The 14,517-nt window shown below is 51.9% G+C and overlaps 1 protein-coding gene across 1 annotated transcript; it reads left to right on the forward strand.

Moving 5' to 3' along the window:
• The first annotated feature begins 113 nt into the window (after positions 1-113).
• CATSPER4 (cation channel sperm associated 4) lies at positions 114-12,681 on the forward strand. Its single transcript, XM_021684403.1, has 12 exons — positions 114-134; positions 691-726; positions 830-904; positions 1,384-1,527; positions 5,013-5,114; positions 8,034-8,131; positions 8,288-8,408; positions 8,620-8,753; positions 10,285-10,459; positions 11,246-11,457; positions 11,808-11,973; positions 12,631-12,681. The coding sequence occupies exons 1-12, from the start codon at positions 114-116 to the stop codon at positions 12,679-12,681; spliced, it is 1,335 nt and encodes a 444-aa protein (XP_021540078.1).
• Positions 12,682-14,517: the final 1,836 nt, after the last annotated feature.

The raw sequence follows: 14,517 nt of genomic DNA on the forward strand, positions 1-14,517 counted from the left end.
CAACTAACTTGGTAACTAGATAGTCTTGGTAACTTGTCCACCAAGTGTGCAGACCAGTGGCCCGGGCCCTATAGCTGAAGTCTATGCCTGTCGGGATGCTGGGTTGCTGATCCATGGCTAGTGAGCGCTTCCAAGTATGCCCATCTCTTCCCAGCCCTTCGGAGACCAGGGGGTGCTCTCCTGCCCCCTCCCCAGGGGGGCACAAAGAGAAACAGAGACCGGCCTTTCACTCCAGATGGAGAAGCACACCTCGCATGGAAGGACAGGCTGGGCAACCCTGGGGACTGGGGTTGTGGACGGTGTAGCCGGTGGGGTGGGGTACAGGCTGAGGCTGGCTGGGAGGAGGGCCTCCGGGCCAAGCACCTCTCTTCTCTCCTCCCAGTCTCACCTCCAGCTCCGGGACCCAGAGTAGGGACATGTCCCTGTGTCTCCATCCAGGCTGCACAAGAGACCTGACCTGCTCCCATCGGCCTCTGACCTCTAACCCCAGCCCAGCCCCTGAGCGTCCCTGGCTTCCTCCGTGGGGTACCGAGGGGAGTCAGTGGTATCAGAATTCCCTGGTGGAATGCAGACAGCTGGAGGTCACAGAGTCCTCTATGATATCACCACGAGGGGGAGCAAGACCACTCGAAATGAAGTTTCTTTAACGGGTGGGAGGAGACTGAGAGCTATGCCAGGTAATCAAAACAGTGGACCAACACCAGTATTAAACCTTTGAATGTCATGGTAGGTGGCCCCCGCCTCGGTGCACCCAAGCTGGGCATGCCAGGGAGGGGCGGGGCACGGGGGCCTGTGGCTGCACTGACGGGACCCCTGCTCACCCTCGCAGAGGGCTGTTCACGAGCCCTACTCCTGGTCGGAGGAGCAAGTGCTCATCAACCGCCGAGACATCATGAGCACCAAGGTAAGGAGGGGGCTGGGGCGGCAGCCTGCAGTGACCCCCCACCCCACAGTCACCCTTCTGCAGCTGCTCCCGTGGGCCAGGGGCCACCATAATAACTCTGCCCCTTCTAGTTCCTGAACGTCCCCTCTGAGGACCCTCCCCAGCAGTGACCCCTGTGGTGACCTCTCATGGCATGTTAGTACCCGCCTGGCAGTGCTCCCCATGGGAACCCCTATATAATGACAGTCGCTCGCCAGCAGAGCCCCTAAGGGTCTCCCTTGCAATGACTCTCGCAAAGGTTCCCCAGCAGTCACCCCCTTTCAGTGGCCATTTAGGTAGTGACCCCTACATCGATGCCCCCATTTCAAGACCCCTCTCAGGCAACTTCTCCCCCTAGAGTGGCCCTCCCCTAGGGGCCCCCATTCACTGAGAACCGACGTCCAGGCAGAGGGCTCCCACGGTGACACCTGCCTGAGGGAAGGTCCCCCGCCCTCTCCCAGGATGCCTGGGACATCCAGGAGTTCATCACTCGCATGTATGTCAAGCAGCTGCTTCGACACCCGGCCTTCCAGCTGCTTCTGGCCTTGCTGCTGGTGGTCAACGCCATCACCATTGCTCTGCGCACCAACTCTTTCCTTGGCCAGGTAGGACTCCAGCCCGACCTCTGCCCCCGCTGATCTAACGGGCGCCTGGACAAGGCACTTTTCTCTCTGGGCCTCAGGCTCCTCATTTGCTCATGACGATTGCATTGAATGTTCTTCAGGTGCCTGTCAGCTCTCACCTTCAAGGAAACTAGAGATCAAGGAAGACTTCATGGTGGAGGGGGCCCAGATTTGAGGAAGGCATTGGATTTGTAGAGAGAGAGGGCAGGAGAAAAATGATGTGAGCGGAGGCAGACAAATGGGTGCCTGGTGGGGGAGGGTATCCCATTTTAATCAATAGTCACTATGAGAAGATCGCTCAGTGCCAGGGTCCTAGGTATGACCACAGCAGACACAAGCATGTCCTTACGGATGCCTGAGGGTCACGGAGTGCGTGGGAGCTCAAAGTGGGCATCAAACCTACCTAATCTGTACGGTCAGGGAAGGCTTCCTGGGGAAAAGAATGCTTCAGGTGGGAATAAAGAGTAAGTGGGAGTCAGCCAGGCAGAGAGAGGTGGGAAAGAGTGTTTGGGGGTGGAAGAAATAGCTTGTGAGCAAGTTCTGTATGTCCATCCTGAAGTCCAGTAGGATTTTGTTCTTATTCTTGATGTTTTAATTTCCTACAAGGAGTGTACTTCATACATGAACTGTGCTATTTGAAATTGGTATTTTAAAAATGTCCAGTGCAGTGGCTGATGATTTCAGAGAGGTGGTCAGCAGCTAGCTGGTAGAGGGTCTTTAAGTTATCTTAAGGAGGATGGCCTCTATCCTATGTCATTGGAAAGCCAGGGAATGGTTTAAAGCATGGAAGTAACACGACCAGATATGTGTTTTAGAAAACTTACACTCGCTCCCACAGGGTGGACCACAGAAGGGAGGGTGTTGGGAATGGGAAAAGATGGACCAGGCAGACTGTGTTGTGATGTTTAGTGAAAGATGATGGGGCTTGGACCTGGGCAAGGGCCATGGGTAAAAGAGGTCCCATGCATCTAAAGCTCTCTAGGAGTCAAATCCATGGGCCTTCCTGACTGCTTTTCTTTCTTTCTTTCTTTCTTTCTTTCTTTCTTTCTTTCTTTCTTTCTTTCTTTCTTTCTTTCTCTTCTTTCTTTCTCTTCCTTCCTTTCTTTCTTTTTCTTTCTTTCATCTTTCTTTCTTTCTCTTTCTTTCTTTCTTTTTTAAGATTTATTTATTTGAGAGAGAGACAGAGCGAGCAGGGGGAGGGGGCAGAAGGAGAGAGACTCTCCACTGAGCAGGAAGCCTGATGTGGGGCTTGATCCCAGGACCCAGAGATCATGACCTGAGCCGAAATAAGAGTCAGATGCTTAACCGACTGAGCCACCCAGGCGCCCCCTGATTGCTTTTCTTTACAACAAATAGTGAACACTAATATGTGCTACCCTGTTTAACATACCTCATCCTCTCACACATGTAGCGAAAGGGAGAGCAAGGAGTTACATTTCTGGCTTGAGCAACTGTGTGGGGACAGTGCTGTTTGTTGGGATGTGGGGGACACAGGACAGTGAGCAGGTTTGGGGAGGACGCTGAGGTCGGTTTGGGTTGAGTAGTGTAGTAGTTGGAGGTGCTGGGGCAATATCCACACAGAAATGTCTAGGGAGAGGTTAGAGGTCAACTCCGAAACCCTGCCGGGAGGTCGGGGGCAGAGATGGCAACATGAGGGTTGACAGCATCTGGGTGGATGGTTGCCAGAAGCTAAAGGAGGAGATGAGGCCACCTGGGGAGAGAGTGTCCAATGAGAAGGGAAGAACACCAGGACAGAGCTCTGAGGACAGCCTCCCAGTGAAGCACAGAGAATGGAGGTGGTGGCAAGAAAGGAGACTGAGGAGGGGTGGCCAGAGGAGTGGGAGGGTGTGGGAGAATGTGCTGGGGTGCTGTCAGGGAGGAGGTGTAGGGCCAGAAGAGGCAAGAGAGGAGGCCAGAGAAGGATTGCAGAGCATCCCTTGGGTTTAGTTCCTGTGGCCTTGACAAGAGTGGCCTCCGGTGTGGTGGAGGCAGAAACCCAATAGCCAAGATGGCAGAATGAGTGGACTCCAGGGCAGCTGCCACCCCTCACAGATTGTGAGATCGGTTCAGACTGCAGATATCAGCACTCTGAGATAGAATGAAGTAGAATGAAAAAGAATGAAATAGAAGTTGTATGTGTGCATGTGAGAGAGAGAGAGGGAGGGCGGGGGCAGGAGGGAGACAGAGTACTCTGCTGTGAAATATAAAATACATCAATCTTACTGTGGGTCCCAGTCAAAAATGCTAAAAGCCCTGGTAGAGGATATGTGGCCATGAAGGTCAAATCCTAGAGGCCTGGGAATGCCAGACAGGTTTTGACCTGATTCAGACCCTGCAGGCCATTGGGAGCCATGGCAGGCTTGAGGGTAGAGGAAGCAACTCTGATTTAGCTATAGATGCTCATGACTTGGAGAAGGCAGGAGGACTACTTAGGAACTCTTGCAGTAAATAGCGAGGAAAGCTGTTGCCTCCCAGGGCCAGTGGGATGAAGCTGAGGAGACAGACGATGGGAAAGAAAGTTCTTCCTTGTTGTAGACAGACATCCCTGGCCTGTGATGCCCTTTGGGAATTTGGAACAAGTAGGGAGCCCATAACCTTAACCTCCCATTGGGGTTTAAGAAGCTCTGCTCAGCCTCTCATTGGCCAGTGGATACGGGTGATGGCAAGGTGTGGGGACCAGGAGGACTCTGTGTGTGGCAATGAGCCTTGAGGCACTGAGTCTGTTGGCCATGGAAGTGAAGGAAGGGAGGAGTCCTTACAAGACCTTGGTAACTGTCAGGGTGGAATAGGGGGCTCCAGGAGCTGTAAATGGGGTCACAAACTATAGTAGGGTCACAGCTTCATGAGCGATTAGGGGAAAGTGAGTTGGATTTTGAAAAGAATTCAAGGTCATCAAGTCATCCATCCATCCATCCATCCCTCCATCCATCCATCAGCCTACCCAGGGAGCTGGACCCATGATCGTGGGGGATACGCAGGAGTTTGGCCAGGCCTTACCTGGGGGATTTGGGAGCTGGAGCAGCAGGAGTGGTTGGGACAACCAGAGAAGGAAGGATGGGGCTTGGCGTCCACCAGTTAAGGGGCCAGGCCCTTTCTTCCCAATCCTGGAGCCTGTTCTGCCTCTCCCCAAGCCCTCTCTTTCACATATCCCTGCTCTAGAGGTTAGGAGCAAAGGTTTATAGCCAGACAACAGTTTTTATTGCTACCTGTCTGACCTTGGGCACCTCTCTGATCCCTCCTCTCTGAGATGGGAATAAAATCTACTTTGTAGAACGATGGTGATGCTAACATGAATGGCAGGTGTACATGGAAAATGTGCTCTAAAGGGAGCTTCAAAGATGCTGAGGATGAAGAGCAGCAGGAATATGAGCCTTCCTTCCCCTACAGACACCCCCTGTCCCTGGCCCCACCCGGGCTCTGCTCCACTGACCCCTCGGCCCCTCTCTTTTTCTCTGTCTTCCATGTAGAAACACTATGAGTTGTTCTCTACCATAGATGACATTGTGCTGACCATCCTTATCTGTGAGGTTCTCCTCGGCTGGTTAAATGGCTTCTGGATTTTCTGGAAGGTGAGATCCTGGGCCCTCCCTGCTATTGCCCCAACTCCTCCTAGGGACTGCACCCCACCCCTGTGCTTCTGGCCCAACAAGCTGAGAATGTGTGTGTGTGTGTGTGTGTGTGTGTGTGTGTGTGTGTGTGTGTGGTGTGGAGAGACTACTTCTGAGATGTCTGTGATGCAGCAGAAAATAATTTGTCCTGGAAGTGCAGCCTCCCTGGGTTCCAGTCCCTGGGTTAGCCTTCCCCAGTTCTGTGATCTTGGGAAAACCTTAATTTCCTTACCTGAGAAATGGGTTTGAGAGTCTCCACCTTAATTTACAGGGTTCAAGAGCAGAGGTCAGCAAACTTTCTGTAAAGGCCCGTGGGCCATACAGTGTCTGTTACAAACGCTCACCTCTGCCGTGGAGCACAGAGCACTGTAGACAGTCCAGACAAACAGCACAGCCGTGCTCCCAGGAAGCTTTATTCACAGACACCGAAATTTGAACGTCATATAATTGTCACATGTCACAAAATGTTGTTCTTTTGATTTTGCCCCCTAACCATTTAAAAATATAAAAACCATTCTTAGCTTGAGGGTCTTACAAAAAAAAGGGGCTGCTGGCCAGATTTGACCCACAGCCTATAGCTTGCTGACCCCTGTTCAGGAAAGTGTCAGAGAGGCTATCTGGGTGGGAACAGGTCTTTATTTATTTTTTTTAATAAGATTTTGTTTATTTATTTGACAGAGACAGCGAGAGAGGGAACACAAGCAGGGGGAGTGGGAGAGGGAGAAGCAGGCTTCCCGCTGAGCAGGGAGCCCGATGTGGGGCTTGATCCCAGGACCCTGGGACCATGACCTGAGCCGAAGGCAGATGCTCAACGACTGAGCCACCCACGTGCCCCGGGAACAGGTCTTAATGCTACATTAAATGAGGCGAAGACTCAAGCTTTGTTTCCATAAGACTGCTACAGCCAAATGATTTCTGAAGTCAAGGGATTTCTTTTGCCTTTGGGCAAGTTTGAGAAGAGGCTTTAAAAAACCTATCAGGGGCCTCAATCAGTAGAGCATGCAACTCTTGATCTCAGCGTTGTGAGTTCTAAGCCCTATGTTGGGTATAGAGATTACTTAAAAATAAAATCTTTAGGGGCACCTGGGTGGCTCAGTCGATTGAGTGTTTTGATTTGATTGAGCCAAAATCCTCTTGGTTTCGGCTCAGGTCATGATCTCAGGGTCCTGAGATCGAGCCCCACGTCAGCTCTGTGCTCAGCAGGGAGTTTGCTTGGCGATTGTCTCCCTCTGCTCCTTCCCCCATGCACTCTCTCTCTCAATTAAATAAATAAATCTTTTTAAAAAATTAAAAATAATAAAAATAAAATATTTTAAAAAACTATCAAGTATTTATACTTTCATAAAAATGAAGTATCATTTATTTATTTTTTAAAAGATTTTATTTATTTATTTATTTATTTATTTATTTATTTGAGAGAGACACCAGAGCAAGAGAGAGCACGAGTTGGGGGGGGGAGGGGAAAGGGAGAAGGAGAAGTAGGCTCCCTGCTGAGCAGGGAGCCCAATATGGGGCTCTATCCCAGGACCCTGGGATCATGACCTGAGTGGAAGGCAGACACTTAACCAACTGAGCCAGTAAGGCACCCTGGAAGTATCATTTAAATACCATTACCAGGGGGTGCCTGGGTGGCTTAATCAGTTAAGAAAGTGACTTTGGCTCAGGTCATAGTCTCAGGGTCCTGGGATCAGCCCCACATCGGGCTCTCCACTCAGTGGGGAGTCTGCTTGTCCCTCTGCCCCTCCCCCCGCTCCTGCTCTCTCCCTCTCTTTCAAGTAAATGAATAAAATCTTAAAAATAAATAAATAAATAGGGGCGCCTGGGTGGCTCAGTTGGTTAAGCGACTGCCTTCGGCTCAGGTCACGATCTCAGGGTCCTGGAATCGAGCCCCGCATCCGGCTCCCTGCTCGGCGGGAAGCCTGCTTCTCCCTCTCCCACTCCCCCTGCTTGTGTTCCCCCTCTCGCTGTCTCTCTCTATCAAATAAATAAATAAATAAAATCTTTTAAGTAAATAAATAAATAATACCATTACCAGGACAACCAATTAGAATTATAAGCTTTCCAGGGGTCAGAGGTTTCACTCCACAGAACACAGAGTGTAGAACCCAGGACATTTCTGAAGTCTGGATGTCTTAAAGACTGCTTTGTGCAAACAACATTTGCAAGGATGTTTATTAAGAGAAAATAGAATGGGCTGGTACATATTTATGTGTTTCCACACTCAAGAGGAGAGTAGGTACCATGCTTTTTGTGAACGTTTCAATGCACCACTTTATCAGAACTAGCCCTAGGAAGCAGGCAGAAATCTGTTCCATAAGAAAAAACATTTCCTCCTTCATACCTTCTTGCAATTTCTTTTCAACGGCAGTTAGCATTTTCTTAACAATGATTTTTTATTTTTTTTATTCTTATTTTTTTAAGTAAGCTCTACGCCCAGTGTGGGGCTTGAACTCATGACCCTGAGATCAAGAGTCCCATGGTCTACTGAGCCAGCCAGGTGCCCCAGGGGGCCTGCCCCAGGGTTTCATTAGCACAAGAGAATTGAAGCAAGCCTGAGAATCTTATGCACTAGCCAAGGTGGGTGCTCAGCTTAGGAATCAGCTGTGTGTATGTGAGAGTCTCCACTGTGTGTCTCAGACTGCACTTGGCTGTTGACACGCATATGAGATAGCGAGTAAGCCTGGGTGTTTTGTGGCATATTTGAGGGGCAGCAGGAGAAGTAACAGCAGTGGATGGCAGATGACTGGCGCTGCCCTGAGAGGAACATTGAGCCCCCCCATCCTTGGGCTGGTGAGAGGGCAGACCCAGGATGTCCCCACGGGCTGGGCCTGATTCACCCCATTGGGGCTGGCCCACCCCCCCATCCCCCACCACCCCCAGGACGGCTGGAACATCCTCAACTTCCTTATCATCTTTATCTTGCTCCTGGGGTTCTTCATTAATGAACTCAATGTCAACGCTCTCACCTATACCCTCAGGTGAGCTGGGAACTCTGGGGAAAAGAAGGGAACATGTCCGGACTAGGGAAAGAGAGGGGGTGGGGATCATCTCTTACCCTCTGGGCAGGTCAGGGGGCAGTGGGGAGGAGGGGTCTGGGAGGGGCTGAGGGGCGCCCCTGAGAGGCTGTGCCGCAGGGCGCTTCGTCTGGTGCATGTCTGCATGGCGGTGGAGCCTCTGGCCCGGATCATCCGTGTCATCCTGCAGTCGGTGCCCGACATGGCCAATATCATGACCCTCATCCTTTTCTTCATGCTGGTCAGTGCCCTCCCCTACTCCCAGCTGCTCCCTTTCCCTGACCAGGGCCCCCAGGTCATTGGGGATGGGGGGGGCTGTCTGGAGAGGAGGAGAGACCTCTGGGCCTGAGTCCCTGGGATTCCCTTGGCAGCATTCATTTGCATGGCATCTGCATGTCCTGTCTCCAGGTCCTTGGGTAAAGTTCGGGCATCTTCTTTGGTTTCTCTGGCAGGTGTTTTCCGTGTTTGGGGTCACTCTCTTTGGTGCATTTGTGCCCATGCATTTCCAGAACATGCAGGTTGCCCTGTATACTCTCTTCATCTGCATCACCCAAGATGGCTGGGTGGACATCTATAATGACTTTCAGTGAGTGCCTGAGGGGTGTCTGTCCCCACCCCACCCCCCCAGCGGGGCAAGGCAGTGGGAGTGGAGCTCCAGGGCTTGGGAGGAGGATGGCCCACCAGGAGGGGGCTGCCTGGGGCTTCAAATCAGGGAAAAGGAGACCCCTAGGACTGGTCTTGGTCTGCTTGAAGCCTTGTCCCCCTTGAAATTCCACCCATTCAAAGTCCTACCGCAGACCTGTTCATGAAGATGTCCCCTGTCACGCTAAACAGCTGGGTAGCAAGGAGGCCTCGAGCAAGAGAGCAGATCTGTGGTTTCGGGACAGCCTCCCAGCCCACATTTGAGCCCACCAAGCTGCCTGGACTCCTGGGAACTTAGAGTCTCATTTCATTCATTCATAGACCCGCTGCCCAAGGTCATTTTTGGCCACAGATGGCCAGCAGGTTCTGTTCTTTACTTCTTTTCCATTACGTCTAAACCCTGTTTGTTTCCAGTCCACTCCAGGGAGTGGGTCCCCCTGACTGATTTCTTTTTATCTCTTGTGAGTGCAGAAGCACAGTTGGCAAAGAGCTTCTGCGGGCATTTCCCAGTATGATGTAGGTGGTGGAAAAATCACAGGGTGTGCAATAAAGATAGACTGGATGCTGGGCTTTTGAGTATTTGCTCCACTACACTAGCTGTGCAACCTTGGACAAGTTACTTCATCTCTCTTCCGAGCCTCAGCTTCTTCACCTGCCAATTGGGAATTATAATAATTAACTATGTCTGAATTGCTGTGAGGATCAATAGAGAAAAGCTGTATAAATCTCTTAGCATAGAGCCTGGCCCAGAGTGCATATATATATATATACACACATACATATACGTGTGTGTGTGTGTGTTTGTGTGTGTGTGTATGGAAGGAGAGAGAAAGGGAGAAAGACCTTATTACTTAGGAAAATATTTTATGGGAGATTCATAATAAGGTATTAAGAATGGCTGGGCTTTTTTCCTGTATGTCTTTCTTCTTCCTTCTGATCCTTCTTTTTTTTTTTTTAAAGATTTTATTTATTTATTTGAGAGAGAGAGAGAGAGAGAGCACATGAGAGGGGGGAGGGTCAGAAGGAGAAGCAGACTCCCCGCCGAGCAGAGAGCCCGATGCGGGACTCGATCCCGGGACTCCAGGATCATGACCTGAGCCGAAGGCAGTCACTTAACCAACTGAGCCACCCAGGCGCCCCTCCTTCTGATCCTTCTATAATGAGCTTGAATTACTTTTGATAATAAGAAAAACATGAATCAAGAGTATAGCCAATAGATTAAACTTGATAATGCCAATGTACAAATCCCCACCGTAGGGGGGTGGCTTGAGGCCCACATTCTGTCTCTGACCAGACAGCAGGTGCTCAGCCAAGAGCAGCTACTTTGATAGTCAGAGCAGGCATTAGATCCGCTCACCAGCAGTGAGGTAGCAGAAGTCCTAGTAGGTCTTGAGATAATGTCCCCATTTCACAGATGGGGAAATTGAGACTCAAAGGGCCAGGGAGGTGATGGGGCTCCTGCCTGCCATCTCCAGGATGGAGACAAGAGAGTACGCAATGGAGATTGGGGGCGCCATCTACTTTGCCATCTTCATCACCATTGGTGCCTTCATTGGCATCAACCTGTTGGTCGTTGTGGTGACCACCAATCTGGAGCAGATGATGAAGGCAGGAGAGCAGGGGCAACTGCATCAGATAAACTTCAGTGAGGTGAGTGGGCTGGGGAGGGCAGAAGGGAGGAGAGGGTGAACGCATGAGTGCTGACTTGAGCACATGCATGTGTGTGTATGCACGTACGTGCGTACACGCTTGCACGCTCAAGGGCCTGAAGAAAGTCAAGCCTGAGACCTGGGGGCAGAATCCCCCACCTTGAGTGCCATCTGAGGGGTGTGGATTTCCTAGATGTCTGGTTTCTATGGCAACTCAAAACTGAGTGGCTGGGTGACCTTAGGGCAGGTGACCAATCTAAGCCTCGATGTCTTCTTCTGTAAAATGGGAATAATAATAGTACTTCCTTCATAGGACTATTATGAGAATTATATGGATAAATGAACAGTAGTTGGCACACATGTAGAATTCATTAAATGTTAGCTACAGTGCTATTCATTCAAGGGTAGGACTTCCAAAAAGCTGGTGGGGGTGGAGGGGGAGTACTTCCCAAAATGTTGAGGGTTGTGGGCTATGACTTGAGAGTAGGTAGGGCTTTAGAGGTTTGCTAGGTAGGAAAAAAAAAAAAAGTTTGCTCGGTACGATTTATCGGGAGTGAAATTGGGTGCTAAGTTTTGAAAAGGGGTGAGAATTTTCCAAGAGGTAGAGGAGGGGCTTATGCATTTGAAGTTGAGCTCCCACAGCAGGGTAGGGGTGCTAAGATTGGTTAGAGCTGGAATGGGTGGCATTAGAACCCTGGTGTCCTAAGAGACTCATCCTCCCCCGAGCCAAGCAGGAAGGGGCTGGGGGAGGGGTGCCGGCTGAGCTGTCTGTCTCCTCTCTTCGCAGAGAGGCAAGCAGGACGTGGATAGAGGTAACGAGCTGCCCCTGGTGCACTGTGTGGTCGCCCGGTTGGAGATGTCCGGCGCCCCGCAGGAGCCACTGTCGGGAGGCCACCTGTCTAACCTCTCAGAAAACACCTGTGACAACTTTTGTTTGGTGCTGGAGGCAATACAGGAGAACTTGATGCAGTACAAGGAGATCCGAGATGAGCTCAACACGTAGGGCGGGTACTGGGGGCACCCCGAGTCCTGTGAGTCTGGGCTGAGCGGAGCCTCAGATTCTTCTGGCTTCACGCCCTCACCATTTTAAAATGCGGACCCTGGGGCCCAGAGAGGTTTAAATGACTTGCCAGGGAGGGGGGTCTGCGGGTAGAGGAGCTAGAATCCAGACCTGGTTCCTTCCATCTCACAAGAGCGCGCAGCTTGGCCTGGATCTCCATAGGAGTGAAGGGGGAGGGCGAAGCGGGGTGGATGCCTGGGAAGAGATGGGAGGGCAGCCCCCCCCCGTCTTCCGCCTCCCCCCACAAGCTCCCTCAGCCCTCAGAAAGTACTCACCCCTCCGCCCCCAGGATAGTGGAGGAGGTCCGCTCCATCCGCTTCAACCAGGAGCAGGAGGAGGAGCTGATCCACAAGCACTTGTCACTGAGCCTGTCAGTGGTGAGCGGGTCCTCCCTGGACATCCGCGACATGACTTGCCAGCAAGACTTGATCACAGCGCTCATCAACAGGGAAAAGGTGCAGGCAGCTTCCCTCTCCTACCCAATAAGTGCTCGCCCGCCCCGCCCCTTAGCCACCCCCCCCACGCCCCGCCCCGCCCAGCCCAGCCTCTGCCACATTAGTCAAACTTTCTGTCTATTCCAAGATCGGATCCCCTTCCTGGACTCTCAGGCACCGCGCAGGCAGCAGCCACCTCTGATCCGTTAAGTTCCACCCTTTCCTCCCCGGAGAGGCTCTGCCCCCCACCCCCATCAGGCTCCTCCCACTGAGTCACTTAAGTCTCTGACACCCTCAAACCTACCCCTTCTTAGGGTGGCTTGAGCCAGCTCAGTTTCTGCCTGGTGGCGGATACCTAGGCACACTGTGGGCAGAGGATCCCTGGGTTCCTGCTAGAGTGCATCAGAACAGCCTCCTCCCCAGGGAGGAAGCTTCTAGGGAGAAACAGGCACACACCCTCATTACTTAGTTTCTTTCTCTGCTTCCCACACCACCTGACTGGGTTAGAACGACCTGAAGCCTCGTGAATGTCCACAGCCTGGGCTTCCAAGCTTGGAGAGGACACTAGGCAACTAGAGTCGGACAAGCCTGGTGGTTTCGCTGCTGAAGGTGGTGGAGGGGAGTGAGGGGGCGTTTGCCATGTGAAGGTGGGGGATTGACAAACCCCTTGGTTTGCAGGTTCAGGAATCCAACACAAACATACTCCTTAAACACAAGACCAGCCGCTGAGAGGCAGGATGGGAGCCAAGGGGCCTGAGCACACACACCCACCTGCATCTTCCTACATCTCTACGTGACTTGGCACAGTCTGGCCTGAGCCCATCTTCTCCCTTACACCTAGGCAGATGCCTGGGGCTGTGAAGGGGGTGGCATCTCCAGGGCTCGTGTCTGTGAGCCTCAGGTCCAGAGGAATTCAGATGGACAAGGATGCTGGATGAGAGAGGGAGCCCCACAGCAAAGAATGAGCACAGAAGGGGGTTGCTGGCCAAGGCAGCCAGGATTTGTCCTAAGGATGGACTTTCCTGGCCCCCTGCTTTAGGCCAGAGCTAGCTGGGGCCCAAGTGAACCAGGAGGAGAAAGGTGAGGCCAGTGGGGCCAGACATCTATGTATTGACAATAAAGTTTTGTGTTGGGATCAATATGTCTGACTGGTGGATCTCCAAACTTGGGGCAATCTTGCCCCAGGTCTGATGGGCAAGACAGATCTTTCCCCTCAAAAGCCTCTTTGTCTGATGGGAGAGTTACTGACTGCCCTCTAGAGCTTTCCAGTCTAAAGGGAGAGAGAATGTACCCTGAAAATTTCTGACTTAATGGTAGGGATGTAATCTCCCCTTAGTGTTCTAAATTTTTTTTGGTGGGGGAGGGGGTGGGAATCTGGTTCTCATGGTTGGGAGCCCCAGTCTGATGAAGGAGACAGCCTGAAGATAGAGAAGACTGGTCCTCATTCTGGGGGGCCCTAGTCTGATGAGGTCACCACTGACCAGTCACGCAGGTACAGGCAGTTCTATCCTGGGGCAATGGAGAATGACTGCCAACGCGTGGCTCCTGGCAGGCTTTCCAGAGGAGAGGAGCACTGGAGCTTGCTGGAAGATCGCAGGAGGAGTTTGTGGGTCAGGTGAATGAGATCTGGTGGGGTACTTGGGACCTGTTGAGGTCTCCTTGGGACCTTCACACTAAAGACTATTGAGAGCCACAGCAAGTTCCTGAGCTAGGAATGCAAGAGTCTGAGAAAGCTGCGGCAGTCATAGGCATTAGGAAGAGCTGCCTTGGAGGACTGGCTTCTCATCCTTAGGTAAGTCATTGGGCCTCATTTTCCCCATCTGTGCAGTGGGGAAAGGATGAGATTGATCTGCAGCTCTAAAATCAAGTGGCCAGCTCTTAGCCCAAGCGTTGGGAGACCAGTAAGATCATCCATGTCGTTGAGACTCAGATTCCCTGATGTTGGGTTGCGGGGAAGGCTGGAAGGCCCAGAGTTCTGCCCAGCTGGTCAGCAAAGGCTGACAGGGGCCTTGGGGATATTCACCAGTTGGAATGGGAGTCCCTAGAGGCCCCCTCATTGCAGCTAATGGGAAACTTCACCCTCCATTCCCCTCTTGTCTGCATGGGTTCCAGCCCAGTAAAGCCCGGGGCCAGCCGGGAAGGAGTCTGGACAACTGGGGACGGGGGTGATAGTGTACTCAGCAGGCACATGAGAGGTGGCACTAGTGCTAGAAGTGCCTCACTGTCTTGGAGCTGCTGTCTGTCCCCCTGTTTGAGCTCAGTGCTCTCCAAGCCCATCAACCGCAGGGCCATGGGCATCTGGTGACTTTTGCTGCTACTGCTATTTCTTACGGATGGAGCCCTCAGTCTTCCCGGTGAGCACCCACCTTATACTCTTCTCATCTATCCTTCTCCGGGGGCTCTCACAGACCAGAAGAGAGGGGAAGAAGATGACAAAAGAAGAGACAGAAGGTAGTGTCCCCAAGAAGATCTTATAATGTGAGTACAGCCATCACCCGCCCCAGCCCTAAATTATCTGAATGGGTTGGGACACCAATGAGTTTGGAGGCAGGAGCATGCCAGGAT

Source organism: Neomonachus schauinslandi, chromosome 4 (genome assembly GCF_002201575.2).
Source record: "Neomonachus schauinslandi chromosome 4, ASM220157v2, whole genome shotgun sequence".
NCBI lineage: Eukaryota > Metazoa > Chordata > Mammalia > Carnivora > Phocidae > Neomonachus > Neomonachus schauinslandi.